General features: G+C 34.6%; 1 protein-coding gene across 2 annotated transcripts in view; it reads right to left on the reverse strand.

Moving 5' to 3' along the window:
• The window catches only part of DIAPH3 (diaphanous related formin 3), a 503,501-nt gene that overhangs the window by 148,889 nt on the left and 328,901 nt on the right, over window positions 1-25,711 (reverse strand). For both annotated transcript variants that reach the window (XM_047756273.1, XM_047756272.1), the window contains 2 exons: window positions 20,882-21,046; window positions 653-788 (listed from right to left, as the gene is read on the reverse strand). In XM_047756273.1, coding sequence (XP_047612229.1) covers window positions 653-788; window positions 20,882-21,046 — 301 coding nt within the window. The remainder of the gene's footprint in view (window positions 1-652; window positions 789-20,881; window positions 21,047-25,711) is intronic.

Genomic DNA, 25,711 nt, shown 5'->3' on the forward strand with positions numbered 1-25,711 from the left:
GGCTGCTTTGACTGAAATCACTGACATTCTATCTTTTCATCTATAAAATTTCAGTATGAGTCTCAAAACACATTCACAACAACATTTTCATGTCTATTATAAAAAAATAACATATTCAAAATTTTCAGACTTTTTCCTACATTTGTTTGGATTGGAGTATATATAAGTTCCACTTATTACAACTGGTTGATAATGTTTCAAGTCTCTTTCAATCAATAAGTTTAACTTTATCATTTTTTTCTCTTCCTTAGAGTACTTTATTAAACAAACAAACAAACAAACAAAAAAACCCCCAACAGGCTACTTGTCCTGTAGAATTTCCCAGAGTTACCTATAGTTGTTAATATACTTGCTGACATAAATTTTTGTAGATTGGTTATTTAAGTAGTATCTAAAAAAAAGAATAAAAAAACACTGACATAATGAAACTACAAACAGTGCATCAGGGGGCCAAAATGACCAATTTCAGGATGAAAACACTACTTGCTAGCAAAATAAGGTGGTGAAAACCCATAAAAAAGTAACTTCTCTGTGGTGTAACTATACAAATGAGTGAGTGCCTTCCTTTTTCATAGAAGTATCTTAAACTGCTGATAAAGTAACCAGTTTTACCTTGGTGTACACAGTAAAAACAGCAAATTTGAGTACTCACCAGTCTTCATTTCTAATAAGCGCTTTTTCTTTTGTTGGCGTTCAAGTCTTTCCTTCTCTGCCAATTCTTTGGCTATCCTGGCACGTTTTTCTTTTTCCTCTGCTTCTCTTTTTTTGAAATTCTCCTTTTTTGCTTGCTATTATAAAAAAATTTTGGAAAATGATCAGTTTTAACCACAGTGATCCCACAAAGAACATGGGAAATTATTAATCTATGGAATTGAGATTAAATATGCTCTTAGGTCAGGGTTACTTTTCATATTAGTACTACAATCTTTTAAAAGATTAGCACATGAACCCTTGTTAAATATGCTATGTATCTAAAAATACAACTGTTAAATGTTTAAAGCACCTGCATTTTAGTGACATGAACTAAGAGAAGGAAGACAGAAACTAAAAATAAAGAAGAATTTAATTTACAAATCAAAACAGCTTTCCTATATATATTTCCAAAAGACTATCAAATGTATTGGTCTCCCATACTTCCTCTAAGTAAACAATTCAGAACAACAAAAAATTGGTAAAGAAATGATAGAAAAGTGCTGACACTTTGTAATGCTTACTTTTTTTTTTGGCCATGGCTATGGCATGTGGAAATTTCCAAGCAGGGACTGAGCCTACATCACAGTTGCAACCTACGCCACAGCACCTATGGATCCTTAACTTGCTGTGCCACAGGGGAACTCCTCTAATGGCTACCTTATATTGCAATCAATTGTTTAACAAATTTCTTTCATATAAGTGTCACAAGGATGACTAAGGAATATCCGGCATTTCAAAGTCAGGCATTCTGACTGTTCATCAAAACCAATGACATGTGATCTACAAGAAGATCTCAATAAATATATGATTAGTTTCTTAGTCTTTAAAGTTTTATGCAAATCAAGAAATGCCTCTCATGTGGCATTTGTGGGAATTAGCAGGTGAACATGGATTTTTCAAATTGCCAACAAATAGCATGGCATCATAGTACAATCTCCTGTGAAGATTGTATTCTTGGTACTATGACAAATGCAAACATATTATCTAATTGCTAGTTTATCACTAATAGAATTAAGTAGGAAAGTGTGTATAATTAAATTTAAACAAGTAGGTGCCATATGTTATTTTGGGAGAGGCTTTAACTTCTTTTCTATAATTTTCTTTTTTTTTAAGCCCTAGAAATAAAGTTCTTCATTAGAAGTCAAATAGTAAAATTTAGCATTATTGATCAAGACAGTAAAGGGAAAAATGCAAGGAAAAAAAGGAAGAACCAAATGCAGAGAATAGAGGGAATATTAAGCATTCTATCCATCCACATAGTAAATACTTACCGAGAGACTGAGTAGTAAATGCTGCTATTCTAAAGACTTGGGTATATACACTCTATAGTGTGTGTGTGTATATATATATATATATATATATATATATATATATATATATATACACATACATATACACTCTAAAGCAAGTTTAAATTCTGTGTGACAGTGTGGGGTGGGAAGCAAAGGCAGATGATGAACAATTAAAATCTTTAATAAATATAATACTAAGAAAAAACTTAAAAGAGTGATGTGATAGAAGGCCTAGAGAGTTATTTTATATTTCATGGTCAGAAAAGACCTCACTCACTGATTCAAGCTCACTCAAAGTCAAGGGGCTACCCAGGTAATGATCTGGGGAAGAGAAAGTGCAGTGGCTATTGATGGGTTGGAGAGAGAGGAAGGAGGCCAGCATGGTGGTGTTAGATAGGGTCAGGAGATATGCTGAGGCCTGATCATTTAGGGCCTTCTAGATGAAAATGGAGGATTAGAGTTTCCTTCAAGGGAACTAGAAAGCGATTGAAGATTTTCAAGTAAGAAAGTGCAAAACTAAGTACTCTAAGATGCAAGTACTGACAAAGTATCTTTGTTCCAAGCTATCTTTTCAAAGATATTTATATAATGAAAGTCTTGAGAAAAAGAGGTAGTATCTCCTCTTTAAGCAAATGGATTTGTTTGCTGGCCTGTAATGATAATCAACTTGGACACAGGTCTTACTAGTTTTGGGAAAAGACTGGGTTCCCTAAATTCAAGATTTTCCTCCAATAATATAAGCCACTATGTGTGTATGTATTAAACCTGGCCTTTTTCACATTGCCCTGTGGGAATGTGGGCTCAGGAATCTACAAAATTTTTCCTCTGGCAACTATTATTGCTGTGAATAACAAACTGTTCTTCACACATACTCGTGTCTTTTTCCAACATCCTCCAAACTACGGAAATCATGAAAACTTTGGTAAATTCTCCAGCTCTTCATAGATCATGATATATGATAACACTAAACATTACTGCTAAGCTATGAAATATAAGTTACGACAATATATATTTTAATATGCAACCCCTCCATTCCTCAAAATGGAATCTGCATCGTCTATTCTGGCTCAGAATGGCTTGTTCAGTGCAATGGAAGTATCAAGAGGCAGCAGCAAGATTTGAAAGCTAGCTACAGTCTGTTTCTTCTACCGTTTGGCTTCATATTGATGTAGCATATGTTAAATACCAGTGATAAGACAACAGCTGCTATAAAAATCAACGTAACTTAGGAAAATAAAAAGGAACGTAGAAGTAGAAAATAAGTGTGGTGCCGAGGACAAGTGTGTATATCTGTATGCGTGAATGTATGTGCACCTGTGTACGTATGCTTAAGGAAGATGGGAAAGGAGAGATGGATTGTGGCGGAGAGAAGGATGGGCAAATATTCAGGAATCAAAGCTGTATTTCAGGGAAATGAGTAAGAGGAATTTGCAATAGAGACAAAATATATCATGTAGCTTATTTATGAAACTTACTAAAGCATAAAATTTCCAGATGCAAGTTTTCTACTTTAGTGACTGGATGCATTTCAATGAGAACATCGAATAGATGACCTATTCCCAGATATAACTGCCACACCCTTTTAGTATTCCATTGGGCAATAAAAGTCAAAATTACTTCTCAGGATCTATAAAAACAATGTTTACATTTAGAAATAAGGTCTGAAGTAGTTCTTAAAGCTATTTTGTCTTATGGAAAATGCACTATTGATTTTCATTTAAAAGCCTATCTCATTTAGAACCTATCTTATTCTGACACTGTAACTATTAGGAGAAGAATTTTAGCTGGAAAATACCAACATATAGTACAGAAATGGGTATTTAGTCTGAAAATACTATCATGGCTCAAATGGTAATTTGGGATTTTCCTTTATCCTAAATTTTGAGAAGTAAAAGCGACCTAAGACAGAAAAGCTGGATAGAGGACCACATCATTCTTGATATAATTGCATCTCAGGTACTTTGTGAAGTCAAAAAGGAAAATTAAGGTTGAGCCATACATAGCCATAAAACATCAATTTTTTACATCATCTGTTCTGCCACCAACTACTTTCATCTATGCAATGCTAAAAATTCTTCTGAGTGCTTGCAGAAGTTCCAGACACAGCCTGTTGCATGTTCTTGTCTAAGAGCTATGGGCTTACCAGTCTAGAGCAATGACCACAGAGGGCTTTCAAACTTCAGTCACATCTTGACTGTCATCTGCAAGGCATTATCAATAATTTACCCGAGTTCCTAAGGTTCGTGTGCTTTTTATGGTAACAGAAGATTCTAGAATATCTATAAAAAACACTTAAGTATATCAGAAACATTTGTACAAAAATATATACAGCTATGTTAATATGTGCATGTGTGCATTTGTGTGTATCTTGGAAGAAAATAAAACAAACCAGTTCACGATTATTTTCGTCTCATAGTTTATGTTTTCAACATAACTAAATGTAATAACAAGAACTTCGCTACAACTTGTTTAAACATGTATTATAGCATTATACAACATATTTTCTCCCAGAGAAACCAAAACAACCCAAAGCCAGTAAATTTAAATGAATGTATGTGTACATATGTAAAATTTAGAAGTCTGGCAGAGTGTTATCTTCCATTAAGTTGTGGCTAGAAACATAAACATTATCTTTGAGTTTCTTGAGTTTTGTGTTACCTTTATTGTAAACTTCTGTGACTTGCTTTTTTTCACTCAGCATTGTTTCTAAGATTCATCCATAGTTTTATGTATACCTTGTGCTTCCTTTTCATACTCATAATTATTAAATGTTTTATTATTTACTCTCCTATCAGTGGGATTTAGGTTGTTTCTAATCTGGAGCTATGATGAGCCATGCAGTTACAAACATTTTTGTATGTTTCCTTGTGTCTATGTGTAAGAGTTTTTTAAGGATAGGTCTCATTAGTTGGTTCTCAGATTTCATTAGGAACTGTTGACAGACACTCTAAGTTAAAGAACAGAACACTTTAGAATGTAACATAAGCAGTTTAAGTTAAGTATTGTTTGTTGATGCTTTTATTTCTGCTCTAAAAATACATAAACCTAAGCGTCTGGGTCCCACTGTAAAATATAGTGTGAGTATGGTCAAAATAGTGTGAGAGCCACTGCCCTTTAGGACAGGAGCTATCAAAGTGTTTGCAAGGCGGTCAAGCTGGTTTACAGCCCTATCATCAGTGTATATAATCATAGCCTATGTCACATCATGCCCTTAACTTGCATATCTATAGTTATTAACTCAAGTAACGTCTCATATGTTTATAAAACATTTGTATTTCCTATTCTATAAAATGCCGTTTCATATCTTTTACCTACTTCCATTAGTTTATTTTCTTAATGATTTCTTTTTCTTTAAATAGTCTGGATACTAATCTTTTGTTAGCTTTATACTTTTAAAATATATTCTAGGTCATAACTGTCACTGTATTTATGTTATCTTTCCGTAAACAAGTTCTCAAATTTATGTAGTAGTCAAAAAAATCTCCTTTCCCTTCTTGCTGATACATTTAATGCATTATTTAAGAATTCCTTCCCTACATCAAAGACAACAATATTATTCCATATTTTCTTAAAATTTTAATGATGTTGTTCACATTTCGGTACCTACTTTATTTATCTGGAATCAACATTTGCGAATTGAATGATGTGGGAATCCAATTTAACTTTTTCATATGGAAAATGAGATAATCCATACGATTTTACAACTAGTCTATCCTTTCTTCCACTGATCTAGTGAAGCCACATCTTCAGGATTTCAAGTATCCATATATATTTTGATGTTTTGGGGCTGTTTTAATCCATTTGACCAATGTATCCATCTCTGCACCAATGACACTCTCTTAATTATAATTTCCAAATATTTTGTAATATATAAAAATATACTTGATTTTATATATTCCATTGATAAAATTTCATATTTTAAGTAATTTCCCTGCAGGTTTCTTTTTGTATTTATCCAAATACAACATAATGAATGATTAGTTTCTTCCTTTTCAGCTTTTATATTTTCATTTCATTCTTGTTTAATTGTATTGTACTAGCTAAGAAAAAAATTCCCATTATTAGATGAAGAGGGTTTCCTTTGTCCCTCATTTCCCATTTAAGGATATCAGTTGAACTACTCTGTTGTTTTAAAATCTGAACAAGGGTTGAATTTTATCAAATATTTTTCTCAATCTGTTGAAACTCTTATTGTAGTAGATTGTATGTTTAGTATTTGTAGGTTGTATTCTAATACTAAACCACACTTCCATTTCTGAGATGAAGTCAACTTGGACATGAAGAATTTATACTTTTTGGATATTTGGTCTAAAGTTTTTTACACTCTATTAGTTTGGAATAATCATTAAAATTTGGGAAAAGACATCTGTAAAACTTTCTGGGCTATTTAATTTGTTAGAAGATCTGAAAAACCATTAAGTGAAAGTTTTAGACTTATTCATGCTTTCTGTTTCTTTTAAAGTCAATTTAAATGTGTAATATTATTTTCCAGGAACTTATTTCCTCAACCTTTCCAATTTTGGCCTCTACACATTTTTACAGTATGTTCTTCTCTTTTAGCATCTCTGTATCTGGCATCTGCAGTTATAGTCTTACAGTTTCAATATTGGTTCTTTTTTTTTTCTGGATTAATTTCTTCAGAAGTTTAATTAAATTGTTTTCTTTTCAAAAACCCACATTTTTTATTTTTAAAATTCTCTCAAGTCATTTTTTCCCCTTTACTTCCTTCCTATTTTTTGGGGGGGATTGTATAATTATTTTTAAATTTCTAAAGTCAGATGCTTATTAACTTTGTTCTTCAGATTTTTTAATATAAGCACTTAGGGTATACATTTCTGTATACCACTATTACCATGTCATTCAAATTCTGATATAAAATATTTTCAATACTGTTTAGGTCTGTTTTTTTCTATGATTTCTTCCCTGATACATGAGTTACTTAGTATGTTTTTAGAATTAAAAAAATTTTAAATATCATCTTTCAAAACTTTATTTCCAATTTCATGTTATTGTGGTCAATGAATAAAACCAAAACATAGAAATTTATCAAGATTTGTTTCACAATCTCTAGTATGTGATTAATTTGATAAGCGGTCCACCTGTGATTGAGAAAAATATGTGTTTCTTAATTTCTTGGCTGGGTTCTATACACATGTATAAAATCAAGTCTACTAATTAAATTGTTTAAAGCTCCCATTGCTTTAATAATATTTTTATGCTTGATTTTCAGTAAATTAGAGAACTTTGTTGAATTTTTCCAATATAAAACTAAATCTATCAGCTGTTTCATATAGTTTATCATTTTTTACAAGTTTATTTTCCTGCTATGCTATAATACACAGGCAAATTTTTGAATTGTATCTTTCAGGTAAATTAAGCTTTTTATCATCATGCAGTAATATTCCCTTAAATCTATTTTGTCCATTATTAGCACAGTCTATTTACCTCTCTTTTAATGATTTTTTGGCCTTGTATTTCATGAATGCTTTTGTTACTTCAAATTTTTCCACATCCTTGGTTTTAGGTTGGTCTCTTATAAATAGCATAAGAACTAGACTTTTAAAAAATTTTTCTTATAATTAGTAAAATATTTTTTCCACCACCTTACATTATCTCTTATATTTATCCTGCTTTATCTGTGCTTTCACTTTTATTTTTAAAATTTTTCTTCATATGTTTTTCTTGGTCCATTTCTCCTCCAACATTTTAGAAATTATATACTGGATCCATATTTTCTTTTACTGATTATAGTTGTAATTTTATCACACAAATTAATGTTTAAAGTTAACTGATATCTTTACCTCCCTTACCCTTTCCTTTGAACAATACAGAGAACATACAACATCTGAACTTCAAAGATCTCTTTCAATATATTTAATGGTTTGTCCCACAGTTAATTTCCCATCTCTCCTCCTCTACAAAATAAGATACACATTGTTTTATTAAAACTTCATTTCTGTACAACTAGTATCATTGTAGATATGCTGTCTGGTCTCTCAAATTTTTCTTTTATTAAAAAAAATTCTGCTTATTTAAATGCACCCTTTAGTACAGAAGTGAGCAAACTAAAATCATTATTTGGCCACCTACTTTTGTAAAAGGAGTTTCATGGAAACATAGTCACCCCCATTCATGTAAGTATTACTCATGGCAGTTTCTGCACTACTACAGCAGTGCTGAGTGCTGACAACAGAGGCCACATGGCCTGCATATATTTACTACCTGGAATTAAAACGTTTGTGGAGTTCTTGTCGTGGCTCAGGAGTTAACAAACCTGACTAGTATCCATGAGGTTGTGGCTTGGAAACCTGGCCTCACTCAGTGGGTTAAGGATCCAGTGTTGCCATGAGCTGCATTGCAGGTCACAGATGTGGTTTGGATCATGCATTGCTGTTGCTGTGGTGTTGCTGTGGTGTAAATGGCAGCTGCAGCTCTGATTTAACCCCTAGCCTGGGAACTTTCATATGCTGCAGGTGCGGCACTAAAAAGACAAAGAAACTGCCAATCTCTGCTTCAGAAGGTCTTTCGACAAAGGGATGTTAATGGAAAACACCTTTATTATTTGTTTATCTGCAATTAGTTTACTTTTGTCCTTGTTCTATAAAGAGCTTTTGCTGAACACCCCAAATTAAAAGAATAGTCTTCTTTTTCTTCCTGAATACTTGGACATATTTCACTTTCTTCTGGTTTCCATTTTTGCTAATGAGAAGTCATCTGTGTCTGTTTTTGCACTGGTGATCACATCCTCCCCCTTGGGCTGCTTTTAAGAGTTTGTCTTTTAGTGTTCTACACTTTCACTACATGATTTTTTCAAGTGAATTTCATTGTATTCATCTGGCTTAGTATAGGTAACACTTCCTATTCTGTGGATTCTTGACCTGGAAAATTCTCAGCTGTCATTTTGAATATCATCTTTCACTCATTCTTTTGTGTCTGTCTTTCTGAGCTTTTCATCCTAAAAATGGCAGGCCTTCTCAATCTGTCCTCCATGTTTCCTTTTTTTTCTTTTTAGGGCTGCACCTATGGCATGTGGAAGTTCCTGCGCTAGGGGCTGAATTGAAGCTTCAGCTGCCAGTTTATGCCATAGCCACAGCAACGCCAGATCTGAGCTGCATCTGCGACCCGTGCTGAAGCTCGTGGCAATCCCAGATCCTTAACCCACTGAGGGAGGCTAGGGATCAAACCTTCATCCTCATGGGCTACTAGTCAGATTCCTAGCTCACTGAGTCACAACGGGAACTCACATGTTTCTTAACGTGACTTTCACATTTGTACTTTTGTTATCTCCCTGGACTGCATTCTGAACAATTTCTTTACATCTATTGTCCAATTTGCCATTTCTTTCTTCAGCTGAGTATAGTCTGCTGTTTAATGGGTGTTTATTTTCATTATCATACTCATCCTTGAATTCTATCTGGTTCTTTTCAAGGTTGCTTGGTCATTTTTGGTAATCTATTTCTTTCTCTCTCTTCAATCTCATCTGTTGCTTCCTTAAACATTTTACATATTGTTATTCGATATCTAGAGTTTTGGCAGTTCGTATTGTTCTGTTTTTTTCACAAGCATTTCACTACACAGCCTCTTGATACCTTGTATGTTTGTTGATGGATACTAAATGCTCTTATTTGATTAAGCTTAATTTGTGAGAATCCTGAAGATCTAAATTATAATTGCCTCCTGCACAGAGCTTTGAATTTGCTTCTGTAAGCAATTAGGTATCAGTTGTAACACGGATAAGTTTAATTTCCTTTTGTCCAAAGGCTTGGTATGTAAATCTTATTCACTATAATTAATTACCCTGTACCGGGCCCTGCTCTTATTAGGGGAATCCCAAGGTAGGCCTGGCTTTCCTCTTTGTGTACCCATCTATGTTTGACATGCAAATTTCAGCTCTGTTCTTTCCTCTTTTATGCTTTTGCCCTTGGAGATGTCCTTTGCTACCTCACAAAACAGCCATGTTTTAAGGTACTTTGCTGTATGGTGGTGGGCTGGACATTTAAGAGTCTCTACAGTCATTTCATGAAAAGGAAAGTCCTCAAAAGTGTGTTCTTATAGAACACATATATCTTTATTTTTTCAACATTTGTGAATAAAGTGGCAGTTCTTGCATACCATATTTTTTCTTAGTACCTTACATATGTGTTTTAGAATATAAAGTAAACAATTTGACACTGCACAGCAATATAAAATCAGTCCTAAGCAGGCATGCAAAAAAGCTGAATTGAGAATCAAGAATGTCTTCAAGGAGTTTTTGCTGTGGTACAGTGGGTTAAGAATCCACCTACAATGGCTCAGGTTGCTGCAGAGGCATGGGTTTGACCCCTGGCCTGGTGCACTGGGTTAAAGGATCCAGCGTTGTTGTAATTGTGTTACAACTGCAGCTTGGATTCAATCTGTGGCCCAGGAATTTCCATATGCCTCGGGTAAGGCCATAGAAAAACAAATAAAGAAACAAATACTTTTAAAAGGATGTCTTCAAAAATACAATAAGTATGACATGGTTTACATTCAGAGATGTTGGGATAAGATAGTACATTGAATTGAGATGAAGTACCAGTAAAGCAGCTGGATTACTTGACAAAGAAGACAAAGAAGTGAATTACTCTAACATAAATCATAGCAATGTTTTCTTAGGTCAGTTTCCCAAGGCAATAGAAATAAAAACAAAAATAAACAAATGGGACTTAATCAAACTTAAAAGCTTTTATACATCAACAAAAACTATACACAACAAAAAGACAACATATGGACAGGGAGAAAATATTTACAAATGTTATAACTGACAAGAACTTAATTTCCAAAATACATAAACAGCTCATACAACTCAACAACGAAAAAACCAAATGACCAGGTCAAAAAATGGGCAGAAGACCTAGACAGACGTTTCTCCAAAGAAGACATACAGATGGTCAAGAGGCACATGAAAAAGATGTTCAACATCGTTCATTATTAGAGAAATGCAAATCAAAACTACAGTGAGGTACCACCTCACAACAATGAGTATGGCCATTATTAAAACAATCTGCAAATAACAAATGATGGAGAGGTTGTGAAGAAAAAGGAAGCCACGTACACTGTTGGTGGGAATGTGAATTGGTGCAGCTGCTATGGAAAACAGTACGGCAGTTCCTCAAAAACTAAAAATAGAGCTATCATATGATACAGCAATCTCACTCCTAGGGATTTATTTGGGCAAAGCTATCATTCAAAAAGATACATGCACCCCTATGTCCATTATAGCCAAGACTCAGAAACAATCTAAATATCCATTGACAGATGAATGGAAAAAGATGTGCATACACAAAACAGAATACTACTCAGCCATTAAAAAGAATGAAATACTACCACTTGAAGCAACATGGGTGGAACTAGAGGTTATCATACTAAATGAAGTTGGGAAGAGAAAAAAAAACTACCATATAATTTCACTTTTATTTGGAGTCTAAAGTATGACATAAATGACCTTATTTATGAAACAGAAAAAGACTCACAGACACAGAGAACAGATTTGTGTTTTCCAAGAGGGAGTTGGGGAGAGATAGATTAAGAGTTTGGGATTTGCTGATACAAACTATTATATCTAGAATGAATAAACAACAAGGTGCTACTGTACAGCACAGAGAAATATATTCAATATCTTGTGATAAAACACAAATGGAAAAGATTATGAAAAAGAATGTATACACATGTATAACTGAATCACTCAGCTATACAGTAGAAATTAATAACACTGTCAATCAACTATACTTCAATAAAATCATTTTTTTTTGTGTTGTCACATAGGATCTTTTTTTTATATTTCAAAGTTTTTCAATAAGGATTAAAGAGTTGAATTAAATACAGCTATTTACCTCTAAGGATATATATTTATATGGAGACACACATACATTAATTTTTAATACTACTAAAGCTAATATGCTTTATGAGATTTTATTTTGGAAAAGAGTTTAATTTCCTGTGTTTTTCCTAACTAATGTCCTCTTTGCACTTGAAATTAGACATCCTTGATAAATTAATTTAAAACACTACCCAATGATATAACTAATAGTTGCTTAATTTTTCCCTCCAAAGGAAAATTTTTCAATGTAATATTACCCCTCCCCAAAAAGCTTAAAAAAGTCTATATTCCAAATATGCCTTAACTTGACAAAACTGTTAGCTTTATGTTACATGATAAAATTGTAGTAAGATGAGGAAATTTGAATATATGACACAAGCTCACTTCCACAGATTGACTTTTCTATTATCCTTTTCTCTTTGAGTCTTAGCTTATTTAATTAGTCATATTGACCCAACTCAACATTTTCAAGATGACAATATCCTATATATTTTTGTAACATAAAAATTGAGTGAAAAGTTTATTAAATGAAATGTTTAAAAATCTATAAATGTCTTCCTGTTCAGTGTTCCAGTTCTTGCAACATTATTGGATATTTATGCAAGGTAAGCCTGGGGTCTCTTAGTATAGTTTTACTAAACTCAAAAATCTTTTGCAAATATTTTCTTCCATTCTATGGATTGTTTGTTTGTTTGTTTTATTGTTTCCTTGGGTGTGCAAATGTTTTTAAGTTTAATTAGGTCCCATTGGTTTATTTTTGTTTTTATTTTCATTACTCAAGGAGGTGGATCCAAAGATATTCCTTTGATTTATGTCAAAGCCTATGTTTTCCTTTAGGACTTTTATAGTATCCAACCTTACATTTAGGTCTTTAGGTCTTTAATTCATTTTGAGTTTTTTTGTGTGTATAGAGAATGTACTAGTTTCATTATTTTACATGTAGCTGTCATTTTTCCCAGCACCATTTATCGTATATTCTTGCCTCCGTCATAGATTAGTTGACCATAGGCATGAGGGTTTATTTCTGGGCTTTCAATCCTGTTCTATTGATCTGTATTCATAGTTAAAAAAAAAGTAAAGGTAAAGCTTTATAGTAAAGTCTGAAGTCAGGGAGCCTGGTTCTACAGCTCTGCTTTTCTTTCTCAGGATTACTTTGGCTATTTGGATCTTTTATGTTTCTATACAAATTAAAAAATTTTTTGTTCTAGTTCTGTGAAAAATGTCCTTGCTAATTTGATAGGGATTGTGCTGACTTGGTAGACTGCTTTGGGCAGTAGAGTTATTTTGACAGTTCTTCTAATCCAAGAGCATGGTATTTCATACCATCTTCTTGTATCATCTTCGATATCTTTCAACAGCATCTTATAGTTTTTCAGAGTACAGGTCTTTTGCCTCCTTAGGTAGGTTTATTCCTAGCTATTTTATTCTTTTTGATCCAATAGTGAATGAGACTGTATACTTAATTTCTCTTTCAGAACTTTCATGTACAGAAATACAGGTACTGATGATTAAAGTGTTTTAGCTTTGAGTTGCTCTTTATTGTAAAGTCAGTCTCAGATGAAACACCAAATTATTATTAGCCCATCAGGGACTTAGCATTACTGGCCCTTCGTAATTATCCTATGAGTTTGTTTGCAATTCCTCCAAGCACTTATAAAATCCTCAAACCAGTGAGACTTTTCAACCTATTCAACAATGTCCTTAATAAATAAAGTATGAAATGTTCATTATTAAGGTTTTCCCAAAGTAGAACTTGATTTTCCATTAAATGTATTTTCTGTCCTTCGTTTTATATATCAGTATAAAATGATATACTACATCAAGTATATCAAGTAATTTACTCCAGAAAATAAGTTTCATTTTATACTGACATACTATATCAAGTATATCATTTTATAGTGACATGCTCTAAAAATATTCTTTGGGGTTCTCTGGTGGCCTAGTGGTTAGGGATTTGGCTTTGTCACTGCTGTGGCTCAGGTTTGAGCCCAGGTTCAGGAATGTCCACATTCAGTGGAGCATAGTCAAGAAAAAAAGAAAAATCTTTTTATCGCCCAATCATGAGGCTAAATTAAAGGCATGATTAGGCATAAGATGGCAGCCTCAAAGAACAGTGCTTAAAGATAGGCCTGTTGATAGAACAGCATTTTCTTTCTTTCTTTTTTTTTATTTTTTGAGCTATTGCTAATAAGCTCTTTGAGGAAAACAGCTAACCAAAGCACAACAACATTCCATGTAAACCTGGTAATGTTTAAACATAACATAAAAAGTAGCCTTAAGCCAATAGTGTTTTTTCTCTCTTTCTCTTTACCTTGTTCAGAACATGGAAGATCAGTTCCATGTACAGTATCAGTATAAAGAATATGCCATTTTATTCATTTTTGTTTGTGGTATCCTAATTTAGTGGTATCTTTTCAATTACATGGGTTAATATACTTATTATGCTGTATTAGCTGATTTTTTTCCTCCATTATCAATTGTAGTTCTCATTACTATATTAATCTAGTCTTTCCTATATGATTTCAGTAAACAAACAAAATATTTAAAATGTGGAAGGGAAATACAAATCACCAGTCACTTAATCATACAGAGCCTGTCTGTCAGTCAAATGCATTTATTAGCCCCCTGAGCAACCCGCATAGTGAGAATAAATCTTATCAGTAACAAGGAAAATTAAGCCAGTTAGCCTAGGTGTGTTTTTATTGTGAAAAGCCTAAAGAATAAAGATTAGAAGAATCTATCAGAATTAATTTTCAAGGTACAACTCAAATATTCAGCACCTGGAATTGATCTAATTCTTTAAGTAAACAGATAATAAAAGAAGATCCTAGTGTTAGAATATTTATTTATTTTTATTTTATTTCTCTTTTTGCCTTTTCTAGGGCCACTCCCACGGCATATAGAGGTTCCCAGGCTAGGGGTCTAATTGGAGCTGTAGCTGCCAGCCTACGCCAGAGTCATAGCAACGCTGGATCTGAGCCGCGTCTGCAACCTACACCACAGCTCATGGCAACGCCGAATCCTTAACCCACTGAGCAAGGCCAGGGATCGAACCCGCGACCTCATGGTTCCTAGTCAGATTTGTTAAGCCACGACGGGAACTCCTAGAATATTTATTTTGTTCTAAGTTTGGAGCTGTATGCCTCTAAGTATGATCCCAGAATATCAATGGTGCCAATGAGAACAATTTTCAAGTCTTAAGCTTACCAAAATCAGCAAGGATAGAAGATACTTCCTATAATAATTACATAATCTGGTTCAACATACAATTACAGGGCTTTTGCATGATTTTCTTTTCTCTGATAACATATACTGAGTCAATCTATAAGACTTAAGGAGCATACAGAAAATGCTTAACGCCTTGAAGTTCCTGTTGGTCACCTACAGTCTATATAGTAACCATCAGAATGAAATTTAGAGTTGACAGGAATCAAATTTGAGTAATTTAAATGATTTGACAAAATGAGCTTTGTTCTGACTGTACTCGATATGAAAAAATTTTACACTGAAAATAGTCTCATTGGATGTTCGTTTTTGTTCGGTAAGACACTACTTTAGTCTGAGTATTCATTCACTAAAAGGATAAATTGTATTTGATCCACATGTGTAGCAAGATAAAATAAGATATAATTGATTTTATATTTGTTCACTACACAGTATATTTCAATTGCATGAACCGAAAATCAACTTAAAGTTTGCAAACAGTGTGAATGATAAATCTTAAACTAGATGTAACATAGTTTTAACAAAACTGTTGACATACTCTAAAGACAGAGCTCTTGATGGAAAATAGGTAGCTATTTATTTCAAAATATTCTATATGGAAGCATAAAATAAAAAAGAGATAAAATACTTAGAACATCGATCCTATTATAATGAAATGGGAAGGGTGAAAATAACTTCTATTCTCTGTAGTTGGCTCACTTACTTTGAGGGTGTATGCACATAATGTCACTTGATCTTCAAAATGTAACATCGCTAAGAAACACATGCCATTATTAACAGGGAAATGAGGCTCAGTAGGTAACATAACTTGTCAAAGGCACTCCATGCCAGCGTCTGCAACCCCCAGCCACTGCTGTCTTCCCAACAGTGAGGTGGACAGCAAAGTATCACTATTAAAAACAAACAAAGGGCTAGGCTTATCATAGACAGAATTCAGAAATCACTTAAAATGTGAAAAAGTCAGAGGGAATGCTTTGATTGTCATCACACACAATTCAGATGAGAGATATGTATGTGGGAAACAAAGTTTAGGGAGGAACAAAAAGGATTCTGTGGACTAGAAAATAATAACTGCAAAGTTCAGCCCATATATCTAAAACAGTTCACGAAAAGAAAAGAAAAATACAAGGCTCCTCCACTTTTTGTGTATGCAACAGTAATTACTCGAAAGGCAGGGATTGCTTTCTGTTCCACTCAAAATGCAAACCCTAAAGTGAGATGTCCAGATATGCCAGGTCTTTGAACCTATTAATAAAGAAGGACGTCTACTGATTTTCCCAGGACTTCAAAAATCCCAACAGAAAACATCCATATACTTAGGATGAAGGCTCCATGAATCAAATCCTGACTTTAAGCAAAATTCCCATCAATTCTAAACTGAATATATAAATTTATAAACTCAAGGGGTCTACATAGTTACACATGTCTAATTAAAACGGAAGAATGGTATATATTTAATAAGTAAAATTTGGTAGAAAATTTATTTTCAGACATATAACTTATAAGAAGACAAATAACAAAGGAATTCTAAGAGGTGAAAGTATTTGGAAGTATTTCTCTAAGATGAGATCTTAAGCAAAATAAATAAGGTGTCGGTGAAATTTGCTCCAGGAATTAAGAGTATTGTTGCACGGTGCTGATAATTCTGTTTAAAGAAAGAAAACAGCAAAAGACCTTCCGACGACAAAAAAAGAGAAGCAGCATCAGTATAAGACGTGAGGTACTAAAGAAGAAAGCATGTGTTTCAAGTCTCTGGTAGTAAAAGCAATTTGAATAAGGTTCTGTAATATGAAGTAGTGTGGGACGTGGGACCAGGACATACATTCAAATGTATGAAGGTATGAATGACTGTGGTCATTCAAAGACAAGTGACCAATGAGAGACACAAAAATTAGGTTTAAACTAGGAAAAAAAAAAATTAAACCCAAAGAATAAAGGTAAGCAATCTACAGCCCTTGGATAAGATAAAGAGGGACAAGAGGGTCCTTGTAAGAGCCAACAAAAATTCCATAATGAGCTCAATTCACCCTGGAGAAGCGTGAATAACAAGTAAATTGGTAATGACATAAAAAAATGGGCCTAAAACCAGGGGAAGGTGGAAAATGGTGATTATTGTTATACAGCATGAAATGACTCAAGTCACAGACTTCATGGGGTAAAGCTTGATGGCTGGTGGGTCACCAATTTCCTCAGCCTCTAGTGAGAGGTCAAGCATTTCCACCTAGTACCTCCAATGTGAACTTTATGCCTCACATGAATCCTACAGGAGATAAAAATCTATTACTGAGAGGTGCTGGCTCTCTAGCCCTCACCTTAACCTCACTCCAGCCACAAGGCTTTCCATGAATAGGCCTCTAATTTTAAAAGAGGTTATTTTATGCTTTGAAATAGAACCAGACCTGAAAACATTTTTCTACGATGTAAACAGAAAGTTATCCTGTCAAGGTGGCAGGAAATAAAGTATGCCTTGATTCCCTCTAGTAAGTTTTCAAAAACACTCTGAAATATCGCATCATAACTTTTCTTACAAACTCTCTGAGAAGCAATATAAAATAAATTTATTTTTAATCTCCATTAACATTTCTCCATCATTTTAAGTCTAGATAATCAACAACAACACAAAAATATCAAGCCCTGATGTGAAACATCTGCTGGATTCCATGGTGTCAATATCCCCTTTACGGTGGATTTCAAGCTACCAAGTGATATTATTGAATAAAGTAGAGAAAATATGTACAGTATAACACCATAATATAATATTTCTACAATAGAGATATAAGGTAAAAAACGTGAAAATCACAAATAGTAAAAATGTAGTAAAACGCTTTTGAAAAAAAATTTTAAAGTACAGGCTTTAGAGTCAGGTAGGCCTCCATTTAATCCTGCCCCTTCTAGTTCTGAAGAGCCTCTGCCAAGGCATGGAGTTCCTTTCTCTAGCCTGCAGTTTCCTCCAGGTAACACTCCACACCTCATAAAAATGCTGTGAAGACTAAGTAGGATCTTAGCAGCTCCATCAGTGGCAGGTGTATTTGGTTTTATCTTGTTGAAGATGATAATAAAAATACAGCTAGGAGTTCCCGTCCTGGCGCAGTGGTTAATGAATCCGACTAGGAACCACAAGGTTTCAGGTTTGATCCCTGGCCTTGCTCAGTGGGTTAAGGATCTGGCGTTGCCGTGAGCTGTGGTGTAGGTTGCAGACACGGCTTAGATTCCACGTTGCTGTGGCTCTGGCGTAGGCCGGTGGCCACGGCTACAATTAGACCCCTAGCCTGGGAACCTCCATATGCTGTGGGAGCGGCCCCAGAAAAGGCAAAAAGGCAATAAATAAATAAATAAAGCTAAAAAAATTACAATGTAAACTTAGTCTCTATTTCCTGGAAGTTGATCAGTAGTTAGAGATAGAAACCATTCCCAATGAGCAGGCTACCAATAACAGATTGTTAAGACAACAACAGTAACAAATTAACTCCCAGTTGAGAATCCCCAACTGGAACAGAGGTGAGTTCAAATGCTGCCACAGTGAATAGGTGTTCTTCAGAGGAAGCTACAAGATCATGAAACCCTCCCCCTTTGGTCCACATGGCTTGAAACAGCAAATTGGAACAGATGTTTCTTCCTTAGCTATTGTACAAAGGCCCTCAGAAAGGAAAAAAAAAAAGAAGCAGAACAGCTATATCTATACAAATTAGTTGGGAAATCCTAGTAACAGTGGTGAGACCCGGAGTTAGTATCTCCATTTAGTCACTTGCTAACTTTGTAACAACAGGCAAGCCATAATCTCTCTAAGCCTTGCACTTATTCTAAGTGGGAATAATCACAGTACACGTACCACATCTGTCTGTTGTTAAAAGGATTAAATGAATGAGAACAGCACTTGGCATTTGGTTGGCAGTATGTGTGTTAGCTATTAGACAATGCTACCCACCACAGATGGGAACGTATGTTTCCAGATGAAGCAAAGTCTGAGAAGAAATCAGAACACTGAGCACCATAACTTAGCCAGGCAAAACAGGGAGGGAGTTCCCCAGGGAACAAACAGCAAGCAGAGTGGCCTGAACTTGAGAGAAAACATTCCAGGGAAAGCTGCCATAGTGGAGGGCAGGTGTAGAATGAGAACGGTGCTCAGACCGACTCCTTATACAAAAGGGGTCTCCTCTACCTTAAAATTTGCTGGAATGACAGTGCATGAAGCAACAGTATAAACACATTTTAACAATGTAAACATATTTAACAATGTAAATATATCCTAACAGTATTTTCTTAAAGAGAACATAAATTTTCTTGCCTATTGTATTAATGTGGCTTTCCAGAACAGATCTTCGACATGTTAAACATTCATATCTATCCCAAATGTTTTCATAAAAACTCACTGAAATTGACCTAGTTTCCAAAGGTGAATAGTATGGAATTAAATAGCAACCTAAGAGATCAGAAGCCATGGACAAAACAGACATTTATTTGTCAATAATTTGTCAGTTTTGACACCGTGTTCTTTTTAAAGATACATTATCTAAAGTTCAAGCAGTACAACCATAAAGAAAGGAGGAAAAAAATATCTGTGTGAAATTACAGTTCCCTTTGTCACTTTCAGGCTCATGATTAGTCTAAAGAAAATTTCCTCTCCGAATTATTTAGATAAAAAGTGATTTTTATACTAAACTCTAAAGATTTTAATATAATTTAATTTTAAGCTCAGGAAGGTTAAATAGTGTTCACAGTCAGGTAACTAAGTGTGGAATCTAAATCCAGCTCTCTCAAACTGCAAAGGCTTTGCTACTTCCACTAAGCCACATTGCCTCATAAAACAAAAATTAGAATAGCATATTATATATCACACGAATACTCACATAACACATGTAATTATCAAATTCATTTCTGGTAATGAAAAAAATTGAAGAATCACTTTGAATTTGTGGAGGAAATAAACTAGGGGTGTGAGCAAATATGTGCTTATTGTAGACCAGTTTTCCTTTAAAATATTGAATTTTTATTAAAAGACTATCTAATCGCAACCAAGTGATTATAACCAAGTCAAATAAATTCAGCAATAAAGTTTTCCTGATATTAAAGAACCAGCTCGTCTAGACCTTCTTTTTCTTACAACTCAAAACTTTATAATCCCCACAAACATTTGCTGAAGCACAAAAATGACTTACTTACCCGTCTATTAAGAATAACATAATTTTTCATTGCAGAAATGTATCACCATTTTCCCTAGGGAGGCAACAATGCTTTCTCACTTTAATATGTGTGTGGTTTTTTCCCCCATCTAATCAGCTAATACTTTTCAAAAGATCTTTTTAATGCCTAAATGAAAGGATTCCACATCAGAGACCTGACCTCTCTATTAAAGTATCTAAAGGAAACCCTAGGAATGGAAAATCCATTCAAAGGCAAATCGCAGGTAGCTTATTGTACAATGCATTAAGAAAAGAAAAGAGGAGAAAAAGCTTCATAAGAGCTGCACAGAATTTGGTAAAATTATACCACAAAAATACAAATTGATCTTAAGTATAAAGAAACAAATTCATAGCCAAAAACTTATTACAAAAGTGCTTTGTAATCAGCCAAGAGGGGAGTCTTTATGAAAAACTTCAGAATTTGTCACCTTTTCAATCAAAATTTCTGATTACAGCTTTATGTTGGGAAGGCCAAAAAGAGAACAAAACACACATTTTTCAATAGATTTAAAAATCTGAAAATTTTCAAGCCAACTTTCAGCATCAGAAAAGGTAGGTTTTCCCACAGATGACAGTAGAATGAAGCATTGAAATAAGAGTAATAATAGATGAAGTAGTATAGATACTAGTACTTTGTAAAAATTTTGACATACCATAAACATGCTTCTGAAGTTATTCAAGTCAGTCAAAAAGTCTTCCACAGACACCTTCTTCATGTCGATGGCATAGTACTGCATTATGCTCTGGTATGACTTGTCCATGTTTTCATGTAATTTTGAAAGTTTCTCATGTTGTTCTTTTGCACTGATAACAAAGCTGTATATTACAGTTAAGGTATTCTGAAATTTACAGAGTAATCTTTCAGGGGAAAAAATTCTGTAAGCCCAACGGCTACTTTAATTCTTAGCCACTATTACCTATTTCCAAAATGCCAAAATTAGCTCTAATAGACATTCCTACAAGTCAATCTACACTGTACAGGAATGAAATCTTCAGTGTAGTTCCTAACTACCATTGGAAAAAGTTATCAGAAAAGCTAACTGTATATTTAATATTTCCACTTTATAATTGAGATCAAGGAAATTTTCTTCCAGTTTGCCTGTCTTACTCAGATCATGCAATATGATTTAAAATTATAGTGATATTGAAATTAATGACCCAGGCATTTTGCATGGTACTGAAGAGGATCATTTTCTCCTTGCACACTTGGTAGTACTGTCCCTGTGGACAAACGCCTTCAACTTTCTGTGCCACAATTTCCTCACCTATAAAATGGGAATAATAATAACAAAAATGATAATAATTACATCACCTATCTTATAGGGCTGTTGTGGGGACTAATGAGTTAATACACGCAAAGTTCTGGAGAAAAATGAATGGCGTTTAGTAGTATATATAAATACTTGGTCTTTCTTTTCTTTTCTTTTATGCTTTTTAGGTCCGCATCAGAGGCATACGGAAGTTCCCAGGCTAGGGCTCGAATTGGAGCTGCAGCCACAGCAACACAGGATGCCCAACCCACTGAACAAGGGCAAAAATCAAACCTGAATCCTCATGGATACTAGTCAGATTTGTTTGCATTGTGCAACAATGGAAATTCCCCATTTGGTCTTATTATTGCCCACTTATTCAATTTAAATATTATTTAAGGTTCTAAAAGCAATAAATTTACTTGAGTTACATTAAAAATTTCTTATGTAAGTAAATTCATGTTTTAACTTCTCCTTTGGAAAATATACGGTTTCTTCTATACATTACAAGATATAAAATTAGGATTATACACACACAGAGAAATATTCTTTTCTCATTTATGACAATAAGTTCAAAGCACACTGAGACAGAGAAGACTAAATTTCTGTGAATAAGGTGGTGGCATTAGAACACGTCTTCTAAACAAACCATGGAATTTCCTTTGTGGTGCGATAAATTGCTATTGCAGCCAGACCAAAAATCCCCACAGCACATTCTGAAAAGACGACTCTGTTAGAGCATCCGTCATAATTATCTATGGCTCCTATAAACCAGGATAGTTAAAGAAATGGAATACACAAAATTAAACTTACTGAAGTCATCTTATTGTCCCTAAAAGAAAAGGATAAATGGATATTAGCACATTTTTAAGTCAATAACAAAATAAGAACTAGACTCAGGCCAGGACAAAGAAATTTTTAAAATGTTAATATCTAAAAAGAGAAATTTTCCACAATTTCAAAAAGGTAACAGTTCCTCTGGTACAACATTCTCTAGTGGAAGATGAAGGAAGGAAACTGATCCAAGTCCTTTGTTTTGAGAATAAGAACAAAAGACCAAGAAAGCAGTAGCAGTGCTGACAGATACAAGGTGAACCAGGGGGCAGAGAAGAAGTCTAGTAACTAGAACCCAGCCTCCCTCCAAGGACCCAAGGCTTCCCAATCAATCACAACTCACCTGTATCCATGGCTTTGGTCAATCCACACATTACCTATTGCCTTCTATTGTCTGTTTGTTTGTTTTCATACTATGCTCTGTCTAGTTAAATAGTTTTCTAGAATGTAAGGGTTTCAGATGTGAGAGCTGAATTTTTCTTTTTAATGAGCTTAGAAAATCTATAGATCTTTGGCTAATTTATATTAATTTGAATAGCAAAATGCCTCCTCATAGTTTCTAAGACTCTAAAGGATAATAGTAACAGTGCATTTATATGGGGTATCATCTTTTTTATTTTTATTTTTATTTTTTTGTCTTTTTAGGGCTGCACCCATGGCATATGGAGGTTCCCAGGCTAGGGGTCGAATTGGAGCTATAGCTGCTGGCCTATGCCACAGGCACAGCAATGCCAGATCTGAGCTGTGTCTGTGACCTACACCACAGCTCACGGCAACACTGGATCCTTAACCCACTGAGCGAGGCCAGGAATCGAACCTGCATCCTCATGGCTGCTAGTCAGATTCGTATCCACTGAGTCCTGACGGGAACCCCTCATCTTTTTTAATCCTTGAATGAACAGAAGATTTTGTATAATACTCAAATCACAAGAAATTATAATAATACAGTCACACATGACAAGTTTCCATATATATTGTCTTGTGAAATATCTGCTTTGTGAAAATGCTGTAGTTAAAGTGAATTAATATAAATAAAAATCACTTTTGAAATGCATGAAGAAACTATCATTAAATGAAACATATGGCAATTCATTTACGATGTGCAGTAAGCATTCCTTCATTTACCTAGCAAGTTAAGAAATCAGCACTGGTGGAGTTCCCGTCGTGGCGCAGTGGTTAACGAATCCGACTAGGAACCATGAGGTTGCGGGTTCGGTCCCTGCCCTTGCTCAGTGGGTTAACGATCCGGCGTTGCCGTGAGCTGTGGTGTAGGTTGCAGACGCGGCTCGGATCCCGCATTGCTGTGGCTCTGGCGTAGGCCGGTGGCTACAGCTCCGATTCAACCCCTAGCCTGGGAACCTCCATATGCCTCGGGAGCGGCCCAAGAAATAGCAACAACAACAACCAAAAAAAGACAAAAGACAAAAAAAAAAGAAATCAGCACTGGTTTATCTATTCAATCTAACACGCACCTAAAATTTATGTCCCAGTTAGAGAATCTACCCACATGGATTATTTATATATCCTTAACTCCTGTCTAAAAGAGAAATTTTTCTCTGCCTTTGCTTGTCTGAACTCATCATTCTCTTCCATGAAGCCACCTTCTCTAATCTCAACAACTATGAGTTTGTTTCACTGTAAACACAGCACCTGTAGTCCATTGTACTTTCTGTGATGAAGTGATGAGTGTGCCCTGCTAGGCTGATCTCCTAGTAGTGCTTTGCTCTTGCCACATTTTGGGGAATGGTCTCCTGTGACTGTCAGCCCCTCCTCTAGAGGCTGTACTAAGTCTAATCATCTGCAATTACATTGGTGCCAATGACTTGTTTTACCCAACTATCATCACTCAAACTTCAGTGGGAAGGGTCACAGACTTCCTCAAAAGTCTGATGTAAGTCAAGGAACTTCTACTCATAAAACCGCATGTATACACATTCACTCACACACATAAACACACAATTTGGATGTAATGTTCAGAAGTAACAGTATTCCTATGGGTCACACTACTTTGCCGGGTGTTTCTAATTATATGGTTCTATAGCTACTCCTCTTTTTTCCCTATCACTGCTTCTAACCCTTTGAGTTTTAATAATGGGCACTCCACAGATAGTAGTAATTTTATTCTAGTACCTGGGAATATGTCCATTCATAGGAATAAGTTTAGTAAGTAGGTAAAAATAAAGCTATATTATCAATAGATAGTAGTAATTTTATTCTAGTACCTGGGAATATGTCCATTCATAGGAATAAGTTTAGTAAGTAGGTAAAAATAAAGCTATATTATCAATAACACTTTTTAGGTTTCAGATAAGAATCACAAGTTAATGAAATATCAGAAATATGCATAGGCATGCTTAATAAAAACTGTAACTCTATTAAACGACATGATGGGAAAGAAGACCAAGCGCCAAAACCATGGAAAATACATGGTCTTGTTTTAAAAGCCAGAGATCTTTATAAAGTAATTTTCTTATTGTAGTCTATAAAACAAATTGTTCCCCAAATGAAGTGGAGCTTTGAATAAGTGGGATTACCCACAAAAACGGTAAAATTGTGACTGAACTGAAACAGTTTTGGAAATAGCCAAATAAATTCTCAGAAGTTTAAAATGATTCTCTACTAGAATGGAATAAATGGTTACATTAATGAGGCACTCTACATCATTACTGATGGGCTACTCTCTCATTAAGGGATGAGGCAATATTCACATAAAAAGCCATCATCATCCAAAAAGCAAAAACAAACACAGGTGTTCTTGTGTCAATTGTTAAACTCCAGTTAGAAGTAAATGTCTATGTTGGTAGGCTTTATTTTTTCCCAGCATCAAATCCTCTATTTGTAAAGATCTTTAGGGAAATAGGTGAGCTTATTCAACAAAATAAAGATGACAAAATTCATTACAGAAATGCTGATACATATCCAATTACCTGATATTATTGTGAAATCTATTTTCCTTTCTTTACCAGGATTAGGGCCAAATTTTGAAAATTTCTACCTGAACCACTGTAATTTTCTCATTTCACTGGTTTTCTACATGACAACCAGATTTGTGTTCACACAACTGAACCACAAATGTTTAGTGTGGGCCAACTAAGTAGCCAGACTGAGATATGGGATTTAACTTCTGGTCAAAAAATACTGCTCATTCCCAACCCATCTAGCACAAATATATTCTATATTCATTCTCACATTTTGCCCTCATTATTGTACTTCCCCCACTGAGGATGTCTATTACTTCTATTAACCATCTTATGTGGACAAGTTTCAATCACTCCTATATGTCTAATATCTTTTATGGATCTTCTTAAGTACCCAGGATCTGGCCAGTCAAGCAGGCAGGCAGGCAGTGAATCTATAAATATCCAGTGGACCCTTGATTTCCCCTCTCCTGGGCATGAG

The sequence above is a fragment of the Phacochoerus africanus genome, chromosome 13, assembly GCF_016906955.1.
Source record: "Phacochoerus africanus isolate WHEZ1 chromosome 13, ROS_Pafr_v1, whole genome shotgun sequence".
In the NCBI taxonomy this organism is placed as follows: Eukaryota; Metazoa; Chordata; class Mammalia; order Artiodactyla; family Suidae; genus Phacochoerus; species Phacochoerus africanus.